This window comes from Melospiza georgiana, chromosome 10 (genome assembly GCF_028018845.1).
Source record: "Melospiza georgiana isolate bMelGeo1 chromosome 10, bMelGeo1.pri, whole genome shotgun sequence".
Taxonomy (NCBI): domain Eukaryota; kingdom Metazoa; phylum Chordata; class Aves; order Passeriformes; family Passerellidae; genus Melospiza; species Melospiza georgiana.
The window spans coordinates 3306536-3328011 of NC_080439.1; the positions used below are offsets into that span (position 1 = coordinate 3306536).

Consider the following 21476-nt stretch of genomic DNA (forward strand, 5'->3'; position numbering starts at 1 on the left):
CTCCTCCAACTAACTGCACTGTGCATTGAACTCTAGGGATTTTCTTCCCCCACAGATTTAAGATTAAAAAGTTGATTACTCTTCTTTCAAGTTGAACTTTATATTATCCAACAACCTTATTTTGCCTCACATTTACCTTTCAGACCTTAAAATCTCAAGTCATGTATTTCCTTGGGCTGCTGTCCCTGCTTGCTTTGCAAAGCGAAGCCTTCAAGACCAATTTTCCCGATGAAACCATCGCCGAGCTGTCTGTGAACGTTTACAACCAGCTGAGAGCCAGCAGGGAGGATGAGAACATCCTGTTCTCCCCTCTGAGCATTGCCATAGCCATGGGCATGGTGGAGCTGGGAGCCCACGGCACCACCCTGAAGGAAATCCGACATTCCATGGGCTTTGACAGCTTGAAAAATGGTGAGGCCTTCGCGTCATTTATTACTTTTTGTCCTAGAGAAACGGGAGCAGGGGTGGGAGCAGCCTGCTGATGTCCATGGGTTATAAATCACTGGGTTTCTTGGTGGATTTCTGGGCAGGCTCAAAAGTGTGGGTTCTGCATGAGCTGAGAGGTGCTGGCATGTCAGAGCCCAGGACATTGCTCTGGCTACCCTGAGGGCTCCAGACCCTGGCAGGGGGCTCAGGGACCTTGGCATGGAGTCAGAAACACCTGTGCCTTTGGTTTTAACCCATGGAAAAAATTACCAACGTTGTGTGAAAATTTACAAGCCACAGGAGTTTGAGTAGAATGATAATTAACTTGTCGCAGGGTAAAAACATAGAATTTTGGGGGTTTTAGAATGGGGGTTCAAGAGGCAAGGTGGAGGAATCTGGGCATGTCTTGTCTTTCTTCTTCTTGTTCTCCTTGTTCTCCATCTTGCCTCTTGTGCAGTTGATTGTTTTCTGGGCTGCTCACTATTCTGGGATATGAATGTGATATTCAGGGAAAGTGATCCCATGATTTCTGCTTGAAACACATAATTGCCATCAGTTTTAAGGTTTATTTTGTTGTGTTTTAAATTAAAAATTTCATCTTTAAGCATATGATACAGCTTCCTATTTTGAAGCAGACTGCTTTAATCCTGTTCAGGATTCCTCATTACCCACTAAGAATTCTGTACTGTCCCACTAAAGATCCTGGGAAATTCTAGACCTACTTTTGGCATAGAAGAGTGCCTTAGTTTCAAGATTTGAAGTTCATTTTTTCCTTAATCAGCTGGCATTTAAGATGGAACAAAAGTTCTCTTAAGAATTTCTGGTGGCAAGATTTAGAAATGGAACCTGCAAGAAGAATTTTTTAATTGCTTTTTTGGTGTAGAAAGAATTTCCATTGATAGCTTTGCTTCTGGTGGGACTCAAATGTCTCATTAATTAGACTAATTATAGCTAGTAGAAAAAACAAGCTCTAAGTAATATGATCATGGAGATTATTCCCTCAGATCTGAAGGTGTGTGTAGTAGGTTTAGAAACAAGTTTGTTTAAAAAAATGGCTTTCCTTTGCATAAAACATTTTGGTGAATTTTCAGCAGAAAAGCCATGGAAAAAAATCTCCTTTTTGAGCCACTGAAGGTGTTTTTTTTCTTCCCCAGGTGAAGAGTTTGCCTTCCTGAAGGAGCTCTCTGACATGGCAACTGCTGAGGAAAGTCACTACGTGCTGGACATCGCCAACTCCCTCTACGTGCAGAACGGGTTCCACGTCAGTGACAAATTCCTGCAGCTGGTGAAGAAATACTTCAAAGCTGAAGTAGAGAATGTAGATTTCAGCCAAAGTGCAGCTGTTGCTACTCAGATCAATAAATGGGTGGAGAATCACACAAATAGTAAGTGCATGTGATCCTTTTGTGCACTTCCTGCAGGAAGTGTTTCTGCTTCCAGGCTTGTGCAGTGGTGTTGGGTTGGAGCTTTGGCTTTTATCTCTTCTGTCTGAGACTGAAGAGAAGAATTCTAGTATTTCTATTTTTTTTCCTATGTGGGAATGATCTGTCATAAGTAATATTAGTCATTGTTAATCATGTGGCATCTATTTGAATATTTGTTCTCTGGTCTTACCATCTGTAGCATTTATTGAATGAGACTGTTTTAATGGCAGGCATTTTAATAGTATTTTAAATTTTTTTTTACAAAAGGATTATTACTAATGGCAGAAAAGTTGTCTGCAGAGGGGTTATTGGCTTGTGCTTTGCATGTGTGGAGTATCACTCCTCCTCTGAGGAGCTCATACTCACGAGGTACTGAGAAATAGAATAGTGGGGAATAAAAAGCTAATTTTGCACCACAAAATCAGAGTGTGTAATGTAATATTTTGCAGTGTGAGGAAACGAGATAGCATGTTGAGAGGGTAGTTGATTTTAGGAACGCTGTCAACAGTTTCACAACACAAATTTGCAGCAGGGGAGTTAAGCACAAAATTGCTGTTGTAAATATGCACGTTGAGAGCTGCAGGATGCTGCTTGGCTTGGCAGCTCCCAGAGAGGTGGCATTTCCTGGAGCCATGCAGAGCCCCCATATCTGGGAGTCTCCTGGTGGAGGGATCAAAGCATGTTCTCATTCTGGTTCCCCACTCTGAAGGTTGAGATTTTGGGAGTCATTCAGGGAGGTCTGGCTCTGACACAGTTGTACCACTGGGAATTTGGAGGGATTGGAATCACCTGGAAGGAATTAACACATCCCCATGAAGTCTGAGCACTTAAGAATCCATAATTCCTTTTGGAAAAGCACAGCTCCAGAGTGGAAAAGCACCTTCTGCAATGCTTTTATTCCCTTTTGAAAACTGCCTGGTTTGTTCCAAGCAGCCATTCTGTTCCTAACAAACTGCCCTTTCTCTCAGGCTGCAGAAATAGCTGGGTGGAAGTGATGCAGCAGATTGCAGAGGGTTTCCATGGATGTGGTTGTCTGGCTGAGGGAGAAGGAAAATCAGGGCCCACCAGGGCAGCTGGGGGCTCTTGGTGTCAGGTTGGGAGGGTTCCAGTCCCTCAGCTGGTCCCTTTCTCTCTGATTTCCCCCTGGGGAAAGGAGCCCAGCACAGGCAGGTTTCAGTTCCACCCTGTTCAGAGCAGAAACAGAACCATCAAAGGTTCCTCTGGGCAGGAAAACTCTTAACATTTCATTAATGTATTAACAAGATGTGGCTGAAAAAAACACAAAGAAATATGAGTACCAACTAGAAATCTGGAAATGTTTCCCTTTTGTTTTTTCCCAACACCAAGTGAGTGTTGGTCACACCTCCCTCCTTAGAACGTTCGAGATAAAATGAAGTGCAAACAGCAACCCGGAAGAAATCCAGCCCTGTGATACACAAATTTCACACCAGTTAGTCAGGATCATATGCTCCAGAAAGCAGAATTAATTTGTTTTTTAAACCATGGATTAAGGAGTAATAATCAGAGGGAGGAATGTGTTTATTTTAACACTTTGCATTGCAATGTCAGCTAAAAATAGAAGTGAGCAAGGAAGCAATCTGAAGGAGGCCGTAATTGCTAAAGAACAGTGACAGAGCTGGTCAGTGCACCCAGTTTACCAAATTGGGAACGATTTTGGTGAAATGGAGAGCTCTGAGATGAGCTACAGCAGGTACCAGACTGCATTCTGATGTAAATGACTTATTCAGGAGTAGGAGCAAAGCAGCTGCCATGCTCAGCTGCTGTACCTCCCATGAATAGAGCAGATGCTGGATGCTTTTCCTCTTTTGCTTTTCAAGAGCCAATGCCACTGGAACAAATGCTGGGAATTTATGTGGATTTCTGGTGTTTGAATTCAACAGGAGATCACTGAAACTCCCTCAGAACTGGTGGAGGAGCAATGGGTGCAGCTTTGAGTCAAGCACCCATTTAAGTGCTGCTCTGGATTGGAACCAAAGTTTGTACAAGTTCTGACCTTAAGGTGGAAGTGCTGAACAGTTCCATAGCAGCAGGGTAAACATTCCAAATGTGACCCTTTCTCCACGTGGCTTCCTTGTAGGGTGTATTTAGCAGTGATCAAGAAACAGTTGCCTAACACGTCCTCGATGGAAGGGTTTCCACACCTACACTGTGATTTAGGTTTACAAAACACTGGCACTTTAATTGGAGATTTAATGAAACATCTGAATTGGAAATTACATGTTAACACTGCTTTTTATTTTCTTGCATTTTTCAAGCTGCCTTAAGTTTGGATTTAATGCTCACTTTGACATGCAGACTGACAGCTGGGTTTCTTTTTAGGCATGATCAAAGATTTTGTGTCTTCAAGAGACTTTGGTGCTCTAACTCATTTGGCTCTCATCAATGCAATCTACTTTAAAGGCAACTGGAAGTCACAGTTCAGGCCTGAAAATACCAGAACTTTTTCTTTCACTAAAGATGATGAAAGTGAAGTGCAAATTCCAATGATGTACCAACAGGGAGAGTTCTACTATGGTGAGTTAGACCTTCAGCAATTTAGAGCTACTAAATCTTCACTTAATGGGTTTGTTGCAGTAATATCCACTTGTATTGTTGTCTCTTTTTCCACCTGGAATTTTTAATGTGCTGTTTGCCCAAAGAAGAGACTCAGAGTTTGGTTTTTTTCCTTAATGTGTGTATTATAGCTGGTAGCAACATTTATAATGACTTGCTTGGTGCCTTAGGATGGATTTCAGAATATTTATCCATTGGATTGGAGTTCTTTGCAATTCTTGAGCTAGTCCTGCTTATCACAAAAATATTTTTCTTGTGCTGTGCTAAACATTCAAATGAATAATGTTTGTTCTTTACTGTTGGACTGGTATAATAGAAGTTCTTTGAACAGCAGAACTAATGATCATTTTTAGTTGGAGCTTGAGCTCCAAGAGGGTTCTAAAATGTCTGGCAGCATTTTGCTCAATCTCATCACTGAAAAATCCTCTCTTCTGAATAAGATCTCTGCCCATTTCCCTGAAAGTCTCAGCAGCATTAAATTTCAGGCTCTTCTCTGCCTAACCACTGAAAGTTATGTCCCAGAGCTGTGATTATCTACAAACTGTGTGATAGCTTGAGCTTGTGTTCTTTAAGAAATCAAATGTAAGCCTGAAATTCTGTGATGAAGACACCAATTTTATATAAAATTTTATATAGAATAAAGAGGATTTTTAATTCCAGTATCTAGTAAATACACTACAGACAAAAACATTAGTTCTAACAGGGTTTTTGTTGTTTTCCCCCTCTAGGAGAGTTCAGTGATGGCTCCAACGAAGCAGGAGGGATCTACCAGGTCCTGGAGATCCCCTATGAGGGGGATGAGATCAGCATGATGATTGTCCTCTCCAGGCAGGAGGTGCCCCTGGCCACCCTGGAGCCCCTGGTCAAGGCCTCCTTGATCAATGAGTGGGCTAACTCTGTGAAGAAGCAGAAGGTGGAAGTGTATCTGCCCAGGTGAGAGCGTGCTCCCAGGTCCTGGAAGGGGCAGTTGGATCCCCATTGATGGAGGAGCAGAGCAGGGAACACCTGAGCTGTCCTGCTCGAGCTTGGAGTGGTGCAGCAGCCACAGGAGGGGCTTTGGCAGCAGGGCCTGGGGATGCAGTGCAGGGGTGAGGTTATTTCAGCACCTGCATCCCTTTCAGAGAGAGGAGAGCTCTGCAGAAAGGAAAGTTCCCTCATCCACCCAGAACGGTGCTCAGAGTAGTGCAGAACTCATTATGGATAAGTTCCATTTAGACAGGAGCCACAGAAATATTGGAAGTCTGAGCTACCAAATGTTTCATTTAGGTGCTAATTAGGTTTCTATGTGCTGCTATTTTCAGAAGTTCTAGTGGTGTCTGTGCAGATACAAATGGTTGAGGGGTAATTCCAGTCAATTTTGGGTTAGTTTTTTCCCCAGCTGTGAGAAGTTCTGCTTTTCCTCCTTACAGCAGCAAAGAACAACAAGACATCAATACCAGAAGGGCTGAAATGTGTGTCAGTCCATTTGCAGGCACTGGCTGTGTGCTCAGGGCACATTTGCCCACATACAGCATTTGGATCTTTCCTGGAATCCTGCTTCTTCCACCTTCAGATATTTCTCATTCCCGTGCTCTGCCTGGCTTGGTAGCAGAGTTGTTTACTACTAAATGTCACTAATAATGTACAGCTGGCTCACACTGTCCTCCAAGTGATTCATGATGATTTCATGGAAGTGTTTCTGTCACAATAGAGCCCATCTCTGAAAGGAATCACTTCCACTTCTTCTGTTTCTGTGGCACTGTGCAGTGGGTACGTGGCTGCAGAAAAAATAAACTCAGCTGAATCCTTAAATGATTAAAACAGTTCTTTGATTTCAGGTGCCCTGGAGATGTGAGCTTGTTCCATGTCACAGGTTCAGGCTCCCTGCAGTCCATCAGCTCCCTTTCCAAAGCAGAGAGCACTGTCCAGGAGCTGAGCACAATAAACAGGGCCAGCCAGGATAAATTAGGGTGAGGTGGGCTGGTGCTGTCAGCGTGCCCTGATCCCACATTGAGATGGAATCCACTCCTCTGTAGAGCTTAAGGGCAGAGTGCTGAGGGTCCAGCAGCATTCTGGGGCTGGTTTTCAGTCCCCTCAGTAAGAGTTTCTCTCTGATTTTAAGCCCCAGTTCCTTTGAGGAGGCAGGAGGAGCAGCAAGGAGCTGCATTGCAGGTTTTATACACGCTGAACCTGCTGCTCTCCATTCCTGGCATTTGTTTCTTGTTTGTTTTCTCTTGGAGCTTCAGGTCCCAGAGCCCTCAGAAAGTCCACCAAGACACATGGGAGGGGATTTTTCCCTTAGCTGCTTTTCCTGCAGGCCTGGGTGAGCCTAGGGGTGTGTGAATAAGAGAAATCTGAGGATTCCTCCATCCTTAACTTTCCTTCTGTACCTGGGACAGCAGCCTGTGCAACAAGCACTGAAGTTTGGCATCTCCTCTCCTAGAATTTCTGGAGTGGGAGATCCACAGCAGATTATGGAGATCTTCCATTGATTATGGAAAAAATCTGTAAAAACTAGTTTCCATATTGAAGTATTTTGGGTATCTAAACACATGAATGGCATTGAAAACATAATTAATTATATTTATGACTTGGAGTCAGTTTATATTGGTGATTTTGTGTTGTGTTTGCAGACACTCCAGGGTTCTCTGGAGCCAGGTTCTCACATGGGAATTTGAGGCCTGGGGTTCGTGTGATCATAAAATGTCCTTATTTATTCTGCCTTCAGGCTGCTTGGTTCTTACCCAAGAACCCCAAAGAATGGGATAAACACCTGCAAATTCAGGCTGTACAGAGGCAAACCAGGTAGAAACACATGCTGATCACCTTCAATAATCCTTTTCAGGTTACAAAGGATAACTATCCTTGGAATTCTGTGTGGGAATTCTGCAGTCTCCTTACAAAATTCCAGGAATTAATTGCATGCTCCCAAGGTGTTGGATTCCATTAGGGATTCAGAGGTGATCTACAGGATTTTGTCAATGCTCTAAATAAACACTTCATAAATATTTGATGCTGTGACTCAGAAAGGCATGTTATGAAATGTGGCCTCCAGGCTCTGTCCACTGAGAAATTGAAAGCAGCACTGGAATAAAATTAAATTTTTATATCTTGAGAGATGCTATCCAATTATAAAGTGAACATTTTTTAAACTTATACATTTGTAATGGGACTGAATGACTTGCCAAAGCAGAGTTAATCACAACTTTGCAATTTCTGTCTGCATTATCTGTGTGCAAATGAAATTGTGTATTATTCCTCTTAATGGCAAAGGAGAGATTTGTACAGAATGGTTAAATTATACTTCCTCATTTTCATTTCCAAATCATTGTTTCCAGCTTAACCCAGACTAAAATGATCAACATTTTAATCCACTTTTTGCATAGGAGTGAAACAGACCATGAATCTAATTTACAAAGCTGTCTCTCCAACATAAATTACTTGAAGAGCATGGGAGGAACTGGTACCTAATAGTGGTGCTACAGTTTGCAGATCCCTTCTTCAGGATTGTTCCAGCGTGCCCAAATCTCTGTAACAACCTTCTTGCTTCTTTTTTGTGCATTTAAAATAGCTTTAAAATCTTTAGATGGTGCCACAATGATAAGTAGTGTTAGCTGAAGGTTGTTTTCTTTAAAAGAAAAAACAGCAAGCACTAAAATCAGTCCTCAAACTCAATATAAATCCAGACCAAAAAGAATCCTTGAGCTTTCTGGTTTTACTTTCTAACCTGCTGTCTCAAGTGCCCTTTTGATGAGGAATGGGCCAGTGCTGGTTGTCCTTGAGACACAACCACAGAAGAGGCACAGAAATCCCCTGGAACACATTCCCAGCCAATTCCTGCACATGGAGCCCTGGAAGGAAGGAACTTCCCAGAGAAAAACCCACAACCTGCTTTGCTTCCCCTACAGCTGAATGGGGTGTTTTTTCCCTTGGTTTTGCTGTTACTGGGGTTTTTTTGCTCTCTCACTTGTTTGTTTTCAGAGTATTAAATCCTGGAGGCTGCTCTTAGCACCTGGGGACAAGCTGGCTGAAATTCCAGCCAGGATGCTGGAACTGATAGCAGCTGGCACTGGGGCCTGGGTGCCAACAGTGCCTCAGTCCCCAGGGCCTCTTCTCCAGGTGATGCCTCAGGTTTAGCTTTTATATTTTTCACATTCTGTGCTGCTTTAGTGTGTGGGTCTGAGCTTCACATGAGGGGATGGTGAGCTGTGTGCACAGAGCAGGGAGACAAAACAATTCCTGCTCCAGCTGGGCACCAAGGACAAATGACCCAAATCTCAGCCCAGGAGCACAAACCCCGTGGGCTGGAGAGAGAAAAACAAGCAGGGTGGGACTGCCTGGGCTAAAGCTGCAATGGGACAATGAACTGCAAGGGGCAAATGGAGCAGAGCTGATCCCAGGGACAGACCCCGGCAGCGCTCGTGCATTTTGGGGCCATTTTGGTTCATCTTGGGTGCAGCCCTGGCTGGGCTCTGGTGCTGCCCAAGGTGGATCCATGGAGGAGATGCTTTGGGTAAATCCCTGCTTTATTCTGGGACTCTGCCCAGCCTCTGCCCCAGGGCAGCCTGCACAAGGCATCAGCAGCAGGAATGTTGGTGTCAGGCTCTGCAGCCATTGCTCTGCCTGTCCTTGTGCAGGATTCCATCCCTTAGAACCAATCTGAAAACCTGGAATTGTCTTGCTTTGGCTCACTCAGAACCCTCAGGAATTTTTGAAATGGTGGCATTTGGAATGAATCACTCCAGGCTGCAGTTCCCTTCTCCTGATGAGTAGACCCTGTACCTTCATCCTCCTTGGCTCTTGAGCACCTAAAAATCACAGACAATTCAGTGTTTTAAGGGTTGTATGGCACCATAGAAGATGAACACATCTTTTTCTCTTTCTTAAAAGGCTGTAAAATAGAAGAAAGATGGCCTGATGTGGAATGTTAATGCTTAACTACAGAATGTCAGTGACATAAATGCATCATTTTATTCTAATGCTTGTGCAAGTTTTAGATTTCATTAAAATGTCCTGATTCTCTGCTAAAATCTCCAGAGACTTGCTGGTTTCTCTACCTAATCTTCTCTTCAGTGTCTGTTTCTCAGATTTCCCTTTGTGGTTTTTAAAGCTCTCAGTTGCTCGTGTTCCATGATTTTTGATACTGAAGTATTTAAATCAGTTTTTCAGAGTATTTTTAGCATCAGGAGCACCTAAAAGACGGTGGGGGAAATAAAAAATGACCATCTGGTTCATGATATGCAGCAAACAGTGCAGATAACCAAGTGCCAGGGGTAGTGTGGTGGAGCTCAGCATTCCCAGAGTGTGGGGAATGAGCTGGAGTGTCAGTTCTGTGCTCTGGGTTGTCAGCTTTGATTTTGAATATCATCCTCTCTGTCTGTGAGGAGTGCACAGAAATCCTGATCTGACTGAGGGGTAACTCCTGCTGAATGTTTATGTCCAACTGCAGAGCCTGAAATTAAATTTCAGACTGTGTGTGGTAGCTGCCCTGTTACTTTTGAGAAGAGGCTGGTCCTGATGTCAGCTGAAATATTGGCAATCTCATTAATAATTGATCTGTAACTCTGCCTGCTTTTCAGAGCATGTGGGGAAAGAAGGGAGATCTCTTTGGAGTGGGGTTTTACCACCAGAAAAAACTCCAGAAGGGCAGTAATGAGGTTTGCTTTCAAAGTTTGCATTCCATGCAGACTTTACTTGCTGCTTTCTTATCCCAATATTCCTTGCAAATTCGACGCTCCTCCTACCTAAATCGTGTTGAAAGCTTGATGCATTTAATATTGGGGTGAAATAAAAACCACAAAGGGAAACAGACAGCTCTGAAACTTTTGTAAAACGCAATTTAACATTGATTTGCATTCTTTGTAAAGTAGGTTCAGTTGGAAGTGGTTTTCAAAATGTTTCAATGGAAATATAATATAGAAGGAAATATTTCTGAGTTTATTTTCTTTAATGTGCAGGGACAGGACCTCTGGACTGTACTAACTCTAGCATTAGGAATCAAGTCTCAATTCAGCTTTTTTTAGGGTTTTTACTAAAGTCTCTAAAGTAGTTGTAGACGTGTTTTACAAGTGTGTTGTGAGAGTAAAAGTGGTTTTAGTTTTGGATCCTACAGATCAGGGAAATTTGATTGAATGAGCAACTTGTAGAGTTGTTACCACAGTAACTGATGCAGGATCTGCCAGAGCACCATGGGAAGCTTCTTCAGTACTTGAAGTTTTGTTGGTCTCTTTTAGTGATTCTCACAATTTTTGTGATTCTTCTGAGAACTTTCAAGGCAATAAAACCACAAGAATCAGTTCCTGTGTTTTTATTCCATGCATGCCCTGGGATTGGTCTGGACAGAGTGCATGGACACTGCTGATGCCACCAGTGATTTATCAGTGCTGCGCTATCTCCAGATCCTCTTTTAAGTCCTAAAATTATTCTCTGGATAATGATAATTCTGGATGATATCCATTCCACCCCAGATTTTTGGCTTCTAGTGGCATTTCTAAGTTCATTATGAAAGTAGATTATGTACTGGGTTTTTTTTCAGGTTTGTGTAAGTGAGGAAGATCACTTGACTCTCATCCAGTTCTGTTTGATGTCCAGATGATTCCTTTTCAAGCTGCCAAGGCTGGTGCATGCCAAGCTTGGACATCTCAGCTCTCCATCAGCTGTGCCCTGCCCACAGCTCTGGGCCAGACTTTCACTAGAAGAGAACATGTTGTTCTTCATGGGGCTGAGGAGCTCAATCCCAGAGAAGCACATTTATTTGTTTCCAGCATTTCTGTGCCCCATCCCCAAGGGCTGAGCTGTGGCTGGGGCTGACTCAGTGGCTGCAGGAACCAGAACAAGGCAGAGCAGCCTCCTGCTGTGTGTTGGACAGCTCCAGCCAGCACGTTGTAAATCACAAATAATTCACTGCTCACTCTCCAGAGCTCACCCCTCACAAGGATTGCAGCCACTCTCCTGAGGCAGCTGTGCACATCTGGGATTTCTGCTTGGGGCTGCCATCACCAATATTGTTCTGCCATGTTTCTGTGTTTCTCCAGCTGTCCAGTCTCAGTCTGGCCATGTATAAAGGATTTTTTTTTATTCTCCCGACACCAGGCATAGCTTTTACAATGTTTGAAAATCAGCTTGTAAATGGAACAAGCTTCTGCTTGTTTTCCACTCTCCCAGGTTGCCCAGTGTGTTGCCCTCAGGACAGATGTCAGTTTGTCCTTCCAGCACACTAACCCAGCATGGAACAGGCTTTTTCCAGGTTACACTCAGTGCATTTACACTAAGAGCTATTTGTTTTCCCTGCTCTTTACTCACAATCAAAACCCAATTACAATTGTGCCACCACACTAATTAGAAGCTGAATCAGCAATGCTTCATATTCATATTCATAGCTGGTCTTTCTTGTATTATCAAAGTGAAAATGGAGTATGTATCTTACTCCTGCTTTGCCAGCAGCTCTCTGGGAAGTTCTGCTGTCCTTTGCCTCATTTGATATTCTGTTCTGGTATCTGCACAATTAAATTCAGGTTTTAGAGAAAACCTCTTGTGTAAAAAGTAAGCATTTCCATTAGCTGCTGCATAATTTTGCTCTGCAGTTTTATGGGCAGGGGGCTGCACATACCATTAGCATATTTTTGATTGCTTCTGTATGAGGAAAAATCCAGCTGTGAGTAAACTCATTTGTTTATAAGCATTTTTTGGAAGGTGTCACTAGCACTGGATCTCCCACTTTGCATTATTTATCTTGGTGTTTTCACCTAGAAAATTTAATCTTCTAATAACAGTAAGCAGTGCTTACATCTGGCTTTTTGTAATGTTCCCTTCCATTCTGCAGGTTCACAGTAGAGCAGGAAATTGATCTGAAGGATGTCTGGAGAGGTCTGGGAATTACCGAGCTGTTCAGCAGCAGTGCTGACCTCACTGCCATGTCTGGTAAGAACTTCTTGTCCTGTCTCTCAAGGCAGGTGAGGGAATACATTTTTCACCTGGGAAAGTTCACTCTGAGTGTTTCAGAACCGGCTCTCATTAGAGACGGGACAAAGTGAGATGCTGTGCAAGAGGCAGGTGCAGACTGGAGCAGGGCATGGCTGCAGTGCCTGGGTGGGGTTCACTCCCCAGGGGGGTCACTCTGGGTCTCCAGGGCTCTTTGTCCCCAGCATGGGGAGCACTGAGCTCCTGCACCATTAATTCCTCTCCCCAGTGTGATGGGATCTCAGGATGAGGGAAGAGACGAGGATCTGACTCCATGTTTCAGAAGGCTGATTTATTATTTTATTATATATATTATATTAAAACTATACTAAAATAATAGAAAGAATTTCATCAGAAGGCTGGCTAAGAATAGAATAGGAATGATAACAAAGGTTTGTGGCTCAGACAGAGAGTTTGAGCCAGCTGACTGTGATCGGCCATTAATCAGAAACAACCACATGAGACCAATCCCAGATGCACCTGTTGCATTCCACAGCAGCAGATAACCATTGTTTGCATTTTGTTCCTGAGGCCTCTCAGCTTCTCAGGAGGAAAAATCCTAAGGAAGAGATTTTTCTGTGACACCCCAGATACCTGGAAGCATCACAGGAAGGAAGAGTTTGGGGATAAAAGCAGTTTAGTCACAAATGCCACGTGCATTCAGCAGAAGTCGAAATACCCAATACCTTCAAAAATCCATGTGGAAGTGAGATATTTATGCTTTTAATACCTCCTAAAGCTGTCCATGGGGTCACAGCATGGTTTGGGTTGGAAGAGACATTAAAGAACATCTCGTTCCACCCCTTGCCATGGCAGGGACACCTCCCACTGTCCCAGGCTGCTCCCAGCCCTGTCCAGCCTGGCCTTGGGCACTGCCAGGGATGGGCCTGGCACAGCTGCTCTGTATTGAAGTGGCACCTGTGTGATTTTGGGGGTTTTTAGCTCCCCAGCCATTCAGCAGCTCCCTGGCTGGTGGGAAATGCTGTTCCCACTGTCTGACCCTGGGACAGTCACTGCTGTGTGCCTTGGTCCAAGCACTGCTCATAAAGCAAACCTCCCTCCCTCATTCACAGTGTTTGTGATGCTCACAGCATTTCATTCTTGCTAAGTTTGAAATATTCTTTATGGTCTATCATGTAGCTTATTCCACTGGTTTGCCACCTTCACTTTTCCAGTGAAATTGAGGAAAAACTGGCTTTAGCTAATATGAAAAGAGTTGAAATAAATGAAAAACCCCCTTTTCAAAGAAATGGCATTTTTCTGGAGAAAAACACCTTCATTTTCTCTGCCAGCTCAAAGAAAAGTCAGCTTCCCTTTAAATTCTGGTCTATTTATAGGAAATTATTTACTTGAGAAAAAGCTCCAAGGATAATGGAAAATGCACAGGGAACCACAAAGGCAGCACCTGGCTTTTATTTAGTTCCATGTAAAATTCATTTATATATCAGGGACATCTACTTATCAAGGGGTTGGCAGAAAGAACCACATTAGTCTTAATCCATGTGACTTAATGATTTATTTAAAGTTTTGTACTTTTGACAATTGTGCTGTACAAAATAAACCCCATGTTCTGCCTGGCTGAATTAACTGCTCTGCCATTTAAAGATTTACTTCTTATTTAAGTATAGAGCAGTGTATAGAGAAAATTCATGAGTTTTACTGTAGCTTTCCTGATTTTCACTGAAAATAGGTTGTTCTACCTGGGCATGAAAAGGTTATTTGTAAATTAAGAATGAAAAAATGGTTTTGAAGTAATGTCTTTTGTGAAAACCTCACAATTTTCACTAAAGATATTAAACATTAAACCATACTAAAGGCATTTCACTGATGCTGCCTAAATGAAGCTTTAGGTAGTTAAAATACAGAATACTTTCCTTTTTTCTAATTTTCATCATTTAAAATATGGATGGAGGAAGGGGAAATATGTCACGAAGACAAATTGTTTAAAGCTGACTTTTACAGACACCTGAATGGGACATCAGGAAATGGAAGTTGGAAGTTTATGTGCATCCCAGGGTCACCCCTCTGGAAAATCTGGCCCTTCATGAAGTCTTAAATGCAGATATTTTAACAAAATCTTTAATTGGACACTTAATTTAGGAAGATATCAATCAAATTTAATCTAAAGAGATTTTTGAGATATTTGGTTGCATTTACAAATCCTCTCCCCCTGCTGTCCTGTTGCTCTGGCATTGCTGCCAGGAAAAGTCTCCTGCAATTTCAGCAGCAACCCAAATCCTGTCATCAGCTGCAGGCAGAGTGGTGAGCTCAGCAAAATCCTCTGTGGCTTTAGTGGATACAAACCAACACTGCAGGATTATTTTTCAATATTCAGAATTTTTTGCTTGTTTCCCCTCAATCTGCAAAATGGACCCAGAAGGAGCAGGTGTACCCTCTGGAATGTCTGAGCAGCCGAAGGGAAAGTGTTAATGAGGTGCATTTTGCACAAATGTTGCTCCCTGGCAGGAATTGGGTTCTTTGACACAGGTGAGTAGGAGGACATTCCTGTTGGGCTGTCAGCTCTCCTCTATTCTGACTCTCACTTCCAGCAAAGACTTTGACAGTATTTACTTGCATCTGATTCCATCAAGTGTCCAAAATCATCTTGAAACAACCTCTGCTGTTTGAGATGGTACCATTGTGACTTTATCACATCACATAAATTTGCTGCTTGAGTGTTTTAACACCACTGAAGACTTAGCACGGAACTAATTTCAGCGCTAAAACTCCCCTTCTCCTTCAAATGGTTATAATATTTCTGGCTGTTTTATAGAGCCTTAAAAGCAGCTGCTTTTAATGCAAGGTGACCTGGGTGAGCAATGAAGGGATCTCAGTGACTTCCTTCACAATCTGAAGGAGTTAGAAGAGCATCAGCCCAGTAAATAACTCTTGGAAATCTTGACTGACATCCATATAATTTTTCTGGGACAGCCTAAGCGAGAAGAGCCAATAAACCCACATGGTATTTTTTTTAAAAAAATGAGATTTTTGCAGAGCAGCCAGTTGGCAGCTGAGTGGGAGTGTGCAGACATATGGAGATAGTGACAAATGAAGTGTGGTGCCAGCAGAGTCGTGCTCATTAGGGGGCAGCTCCAGCTCCCTCCCACTCCCAGGGGTCAGCATCCCTGCACAAAGCTCAAATTTGCCACCAAATCCACAGGGGGCTTCCCACAACCGAGTCAGGAAATCCACATTTTCTTATGGAAATCCACATTTTCTTATGGAAATCCACATTTTCTTATGGAAACCCACATTCAGAGAAGCTCCTGCAGAGAAATGAAGTGATGGGAGATGCTCAGGAAAACCCCCCCTTGTTCCCTGTGAAAGCTACAAGGGAATGTGGATAATCCTGAGGAGATGGAGCATTGCAGCCAGGGATGGGACAGTCCCAACCTGCAGCAAAGGAAAAGCTGCCTGAACTCTCAGGCACAACATTATGCTTTCACAGGAAAATAGATTCATTCACTGCAGGGAGAGATGAATGAGAAGGATGTGATAGCAGCAATATAAAGAGAAGAATCTAGAGAAGGTAATTTGGGATGTGGAATTGCTCTTTTCATCATCCAAGGACAAAGATATCCAATGAAGTGAAAGGCAACAAATGGAAAACAAATAGAAAGTGCTTCTCTCATGGAAAACTTAACCACAGGGATCTTTGCTGGGTGTTCCTTGAGATTGGCAGGACTGAAAAAATGAAATTGCTCCAGAGCAATCAGATGTCTCTATAGTGCACTGAATAAAGGCACTCTGTGGATGGAAACTTGGGTTAGTATATAAGGTACATGCTGGTGAGAGGATATATTTCTCTTGTGCTGCAGTTTCCATTTTCAGGGCTTTTTGTACCTTCTTGGGAAGCAGCAATTCCATAGCTGGAATTGTACTGGGTGTGCTGGTCTCATCTGCAGTGGCACTTTTTGTGTTCCTGTCAACCTAAAATGTTGGTTTTAGTACTCAGATCCTGAAAGCTCTCACAGATAGCAACCTTTTATACCTGATGGCAACTGTAGGCAGTGTTTGTGCTCTCAGAATTAGGGGCTCTGAGCCCACCAGGTGGAGAGCAATCTTCTAGGGTGTATTTCTCATCAGGAATACACCTTGGAGTTCCATCAGCACCCCCAAACTATGCAAAATAAAGCACTGGGAGCAAAAATGTGGAATATTTCTGTGAGTACTACAGGGCGCAGCATCAGGCTTCAGTGCTGCAGTGATAAAGAAGTGATTAAATCCATGATTAGGCTAAATGGGTGTTTCTCCACTTATTATCTTTTATTGAACATAAAAGTGTGTTTGGATTTAAGATTTTTGGTTGATATTTATGACAAGTGGGTGCTGCACGTGCGATGTTGTAAAGGAACAGGGTGGAAACTCAGTCCTTGCTGAAGGCTTGGGACTGAAGTCTAGACCTGGTATCAGTTTTAGCAGCCTCTGTTTTCCTGCACACAGTCCCTGAGGGGATGATCTGGGGCTTTTGCTGGTGTGATTGAAGTGCAGCAGCTGAACTGGGAGCTCTAATTCAGTGCTGAGTGTACAGAGCAGCAAATGAGCTCTGCTGGGGAAAGGCTTCTCCAGCTGCTGCTCCTCCTGCCTTTGGCTGGCTTTGGCATTGCAGCTGCTGAGCTTTCCAGCAGAGCTGGTCCTTCAGCATCCCCCAAAAACCTGTGAGACATGCAGCAGGAGCAGCCTGGGACTGAAATTAAAATACTGACAGAGAAGGATGGAACAGAAACAAGGTTGAAAAAAGCAGCTCTGTGGTGGTTCTTGCAGTAAATATTTCTCTTCAGCTTCTTGTAAATGTATAATAGAAGAAAGAAAAGACCTCATTTTCCTGGAGGAAGCCTGTGCTGTATCTAGTGCAGAAATGAAATTTTTTGTCTAGTATTTGCCTATAATTTTTTCCTGCTAATTGTGTTTAAAATCTTGTATCCAAGGGCTGTTTTTTCCCTCTCTCTATATACAGTGCTGGGGAGTCCTGAGCTGTTTTAATACCTTTTTTTCCCACTAATTGAGTTTAAAATCTTGTGTCCGAGGGCTGTTTTTACCCTCTTTCTATATACTACACTGGGCTCTGGGCAGTCCTGAGCTATTTTAACATCCATGGTGTAGGAGAGCACTACAAATCTGAGTGAGGTAAATGCTGCTGTTAAAAGGCATTGGCAGAAGGTGCTTTAATACAAGAAATCTTTTCTCCTTCCCTGCCTGCTGTAGAAGGTGGATAATGGTGTTTGGGGTGGGTTCTTTAAATGCTTCAATCTTATTGTTGAGCCTCTTGAAATGTGTTCCCCTTTCCTCTGCAGATAACAAGGAACTTTACCTTGCAAAGGCCCTTCACAAGGCATTTCTAGAAGTTAATGAGGAAGGATCAGAAGCTGCTGCTGCCTCAGGTACCTGACTGAAAAGCAGAATTAAATCAAATGTCTGGGTATTCTGTGCTAATTAATTTTTTACAACTGATTTGCTGTACAGGCAGGAAAGCTAAATAGCAGCATGGAGACACAGCATAGCAAGTGTGCTGCTTGCAGAAGAGAATTCTGAAAATCACGAGTGTTGGCATTTTTGTAACATGTTTTAATTTTACCAAGAGTTTTGAGCATCCTGTGAAAAACCTCTCCTCTATTTTCTGATTGTCAAGAGAATACAGACTGCAATTCATGTTTCCTTCGTGGAACTTGAGCATTCATCATTTTTCACCTGCTAATTGAGATGGTCAGAGGCATTTGATCCAGGAGAGTTAGAGGGAGATGAGGGTGGTTGTGGCAGCTGCATTTTAATAAGCAGAAAAACAAGATGGGAAGTGCTGAATGCACAACCAGAGTTGTCCCCTGTCAATGCTGGGGGCTGGTGCTTGCTTTACAGATTGAAAATAAGTTGCATTTGTTGCCCATATATATCATTAGGTGATTTCTAATTGCCTCTTCTATGCCAGTCTTTGGGGAAAGGAAGAATTGCTGGCCAGGTCTGGGTTGAATTGTGCCCAACTCTCTCTGTGGCCATGCTCCAGTCTTTATGAACTGGAGGAAAAATTTAGAAGTAAATGAAACACTAGAAGTTAGTAATAACATCCTGGAGAAACCCATGAACCTCCAAAGAAAAATAACAAAGGGCCAAATTCTGCCTGATTCACAGTTAATTTTACCTTCAGCTCTGCAGTATTTAAAAACACCAGCCAAAAGCTGCAGGATCAGCCCATTTAATTTTTGAATGTTCCCTGGTTATTAAGGGCTCCCTTTGCCTCTCCACTGTGCAAAGCAGGGCAGCAGAGCTGGTTGATGCAGTGCACTTCCCTCTGAGAGTGAGCAGCACTCACAACCCCTCTGAAGGTTCTGCATCTTAAAATTGATATGCTGCTCCCTCAGCCTGGGAGATTGCAGCACTCTGCATTGTTAATCATTCCTAAAGCCAGAATGAACAGGCAATTGCTCTGCAGGTCTCTTTCCTTTCCAGGGAATGTTTTCCTGCTGGTTTTGGTGGTGAGGGTGGGACTCGGGGAGCAGCAGGAGAAGGGGCAGAGCTGTTGACAAGGTGCTGTGTTCTGTTTCCTCTAGGGATGATTGCCATCAGCAGAATGGCAGTGCTCTACCCCCAGGTCATAGTGGACCATCCCTTCTTCTTTTTGGTCAGAAATAGAAGAACAGGTGAGAATATTGCAGACTTCTCTTGAGTTTTTCACAGCACATCCTCAAGCAAAGGAAAATTGCATGTTTTGACCAATGGGCTGGGCTTTATTATGCATTTCCTTAGTTTGTTTTAAAATACCCAATATTGAAAGACTCGCCTTTTCCATGGCCTTGGACCTTTCTCCAGATAAAACACCAACATCTGACATAACCCTGAAAAACACTCCCAGAAAAGAAAAATTCACCATTTCTGCAGTGAGAACAGAGTGTGACTGCCCTGAGTATCCATAACCCTGCACTCCCTGGGAGCCTGGCTGATGTCAGCCCAGTGAAATGTGCTCCCAGTACCAAATGATTTGCATAATGGAGGCACGTTACAGCTGGGAATCATTCTGTTGTGCTCTCCAAGTGCTCTGTGGCAGCTGAGGGATGAGAGCAGCACTCGCCAGCAAAAGGGGCAAGGATTAAGTAATTCCTGAGTCTGGTACTTGTAATTTGCTGTAATGATGTGGATGTGACTGGCTGATAAAACATTGCTGTGCACCCACAGGGTTTTTATGGATCTGCTTTGTGGGACTTCATTCTCACAAACTTCATTCCCAGCAAGGCAGGATAACAATTCTTAGGGATTTTTTTTAACCATAATGAAATTAAATATTATTATTATTATTATTATTATAGACACATTAGACAGAAAATATATCAGGAGAAGGGTATTTTTATTGCTACTCAACATCCAAAAATCTCCCCACCCAAAAAAAAGTTCTAATCAGGACAGAGTGGAACTTGGTCACTTTGGGACAGTTCTTAAAATTGCAGAACCTTTGTTGCATGTAGAAAGAGGAGCTGCCAACAACTGTAGCTAAAGCCTCAAAGCTTGTTACTTATCCAGAAATCTGGGGCTGGAAAAAGTGGAAAATTTTGACAAAATCCTTTTGGTTGCCCTTTTTCTCCAGACAAGCCCAGGTGCTCAGGTTTGGTTGCTCTCTTCAAACAGGGATCCTGAGCCATCTCCTCTCCCAGGTTCTGAGACATTTGTTCCTGTAACAATCGCACAGATTGTTTATTGTTCATGATTTAAGGTATTCATCACCTTAAACCCCCAGCTCCTCCTGCTTCTGACACCTTTCCCTCCCTCCCTCCTTCCCCACGTTCTCCACAGGTACCGTGCTATTCATGGGGAGGGTGATGCACCCCGAGGCAATGAATTCCAGTGGCCACGACTTCGAAAAGCTTTAACTGCCACCAGCCACCAAAAGGAGGAGATAAGCACATAAAGTTTGAAGTTAATATATTTAAGGTTTGCTGTGTTTTCCCCCAAGACACTGTTTCAAAACGCTTTTGGATCTAACTGTGTGCAAGTCAGTTCCCAGAGGAAAGCTTACAGTATTAAAGTAATGGTTCTGTTTCTGTCATTGTGATTGCTGTGTCCTTAAAATAAAGTTGTGTACATGTCAACAGTTGTTTCTTGTTCTAGTGAGTTGTAAAGCAGAAAACTGCAAATCCATTATTTGTAATTTTTTTACAGTCCAAAGACTGACTTGATCAATGAGCCAGGAGCAGAATGTGTGCAGCTCTGAACAATGCAAATGGCAAAGCTTGGTGGGCATTTCTAGAGCTGAAGAAGCACATGTGGACACTGTGACCTCCTGCTGTCCCTGGCAGAGCAGGACCATCACAGCCTGTGATGGATGCCCTGCTCAGCACAGAAAATGGATCAAACTGAGCCAGTGGATTTGACTCTTGCCTGTGGTAGACTTTGTGTGAACTGTCCCATGTGATTCTCAAGTGCTGCTTTCTGGATGCTCCTGCATGTGACTGCCACTGCTCCCCTGAGTGTTTGATAAATAAAATGATGCCAATAAAACCGATCGCATGAACATCCCAGACCTGTCAGTGTCAGTGTAGAGAGCTCTGTGTGTGACTGAAGTAAAGGACTTCACTAGTAATGCCATTGGTGTGGACATATTTTTTCTCCCCAACAGCAGTTCTGGGCTCATTTCCAGGCTCTAGAATGTTCTTTCTCAAAAAAAACCAAAAAAAAAAACCAAAAAAACAAACCCACCCCAACTTAATTTTAAGTGTCTAAAAATGTTCGAAATGTTCGGTTTGTAAATAACATCATTCTTTTCATTTCCTTACTTTTCCTGGAGAACAGACTGGCAGGAAGGAGAATGACACCTAGCACAAGGAAATATTAGCAGGGGAATTAGTTGCTGTTTCCACTTGGAAGAGTTGATAAATAAAATGATGCCAATAAAACCCAATGGCATGAGTATCCCAGACCTGTCAGTGTAGAGAGCTCTGTGTGTGACTGAAGAAAAGGAGTTCACTGGTAATGCCATTGGTGTGGACATATTTTTCATCCCCCACAGCAGTTCTACTCTTCAGTATCTCATTTCTGGGCTCTAGAATGTTCTTTCTCAAAAAACAAACCCACCCTGACTTAATTTTAAGTGTCTAAAAATGTTCGGTTTGTAAATAACATCATCCTTTTCAT

The 21476-nt window shown here is 43.0% G+C and overlaps 1 protein-coding gene across 1 annotated transcript in view; it reads left to right on the forward strand.

The window, feature by feature from the left end:
* The window catches only part of SERPINI1 (serpin family I member 1), a 44503-nt gene extending 23647 nt beyond the window's left edge, over positions 1–20856 (forward strand). Inside the window, exons 2-9 of the mRNA XM_058031066.1 lie at positions 144–411; positions 1581–1811; positions 4191–4385; positions 5153–5357; positions 12226–12323; positions 17657–17743; positions 18905–18994; positions 20139–20856. Of these exons, the coding sequence (XP_057887049.1) occupies positions 162–411; positions 1581–1811; positions 4191–4385; positions 5153–5357; positions 12226–12323; positions 17657–17743; positions 18905–18994; positions 20139–20215 (1233 nt within the window). The 5' untranslated portion in view covers positions 144–161 and the 3' untranslated portion in view covers positions 20216–20856. The remainder of the gene's footprint in view (positions 1–143; positions 412–1580; positions 1812–4190; positions 4386–5152; positions 5358–12225; positions 12324–17656; positions 17744–18904; positions 18995–20138) is intronic.
* The last annotated feature ends 620 nt before the right edge of the window (positions 20857–21476 follow it).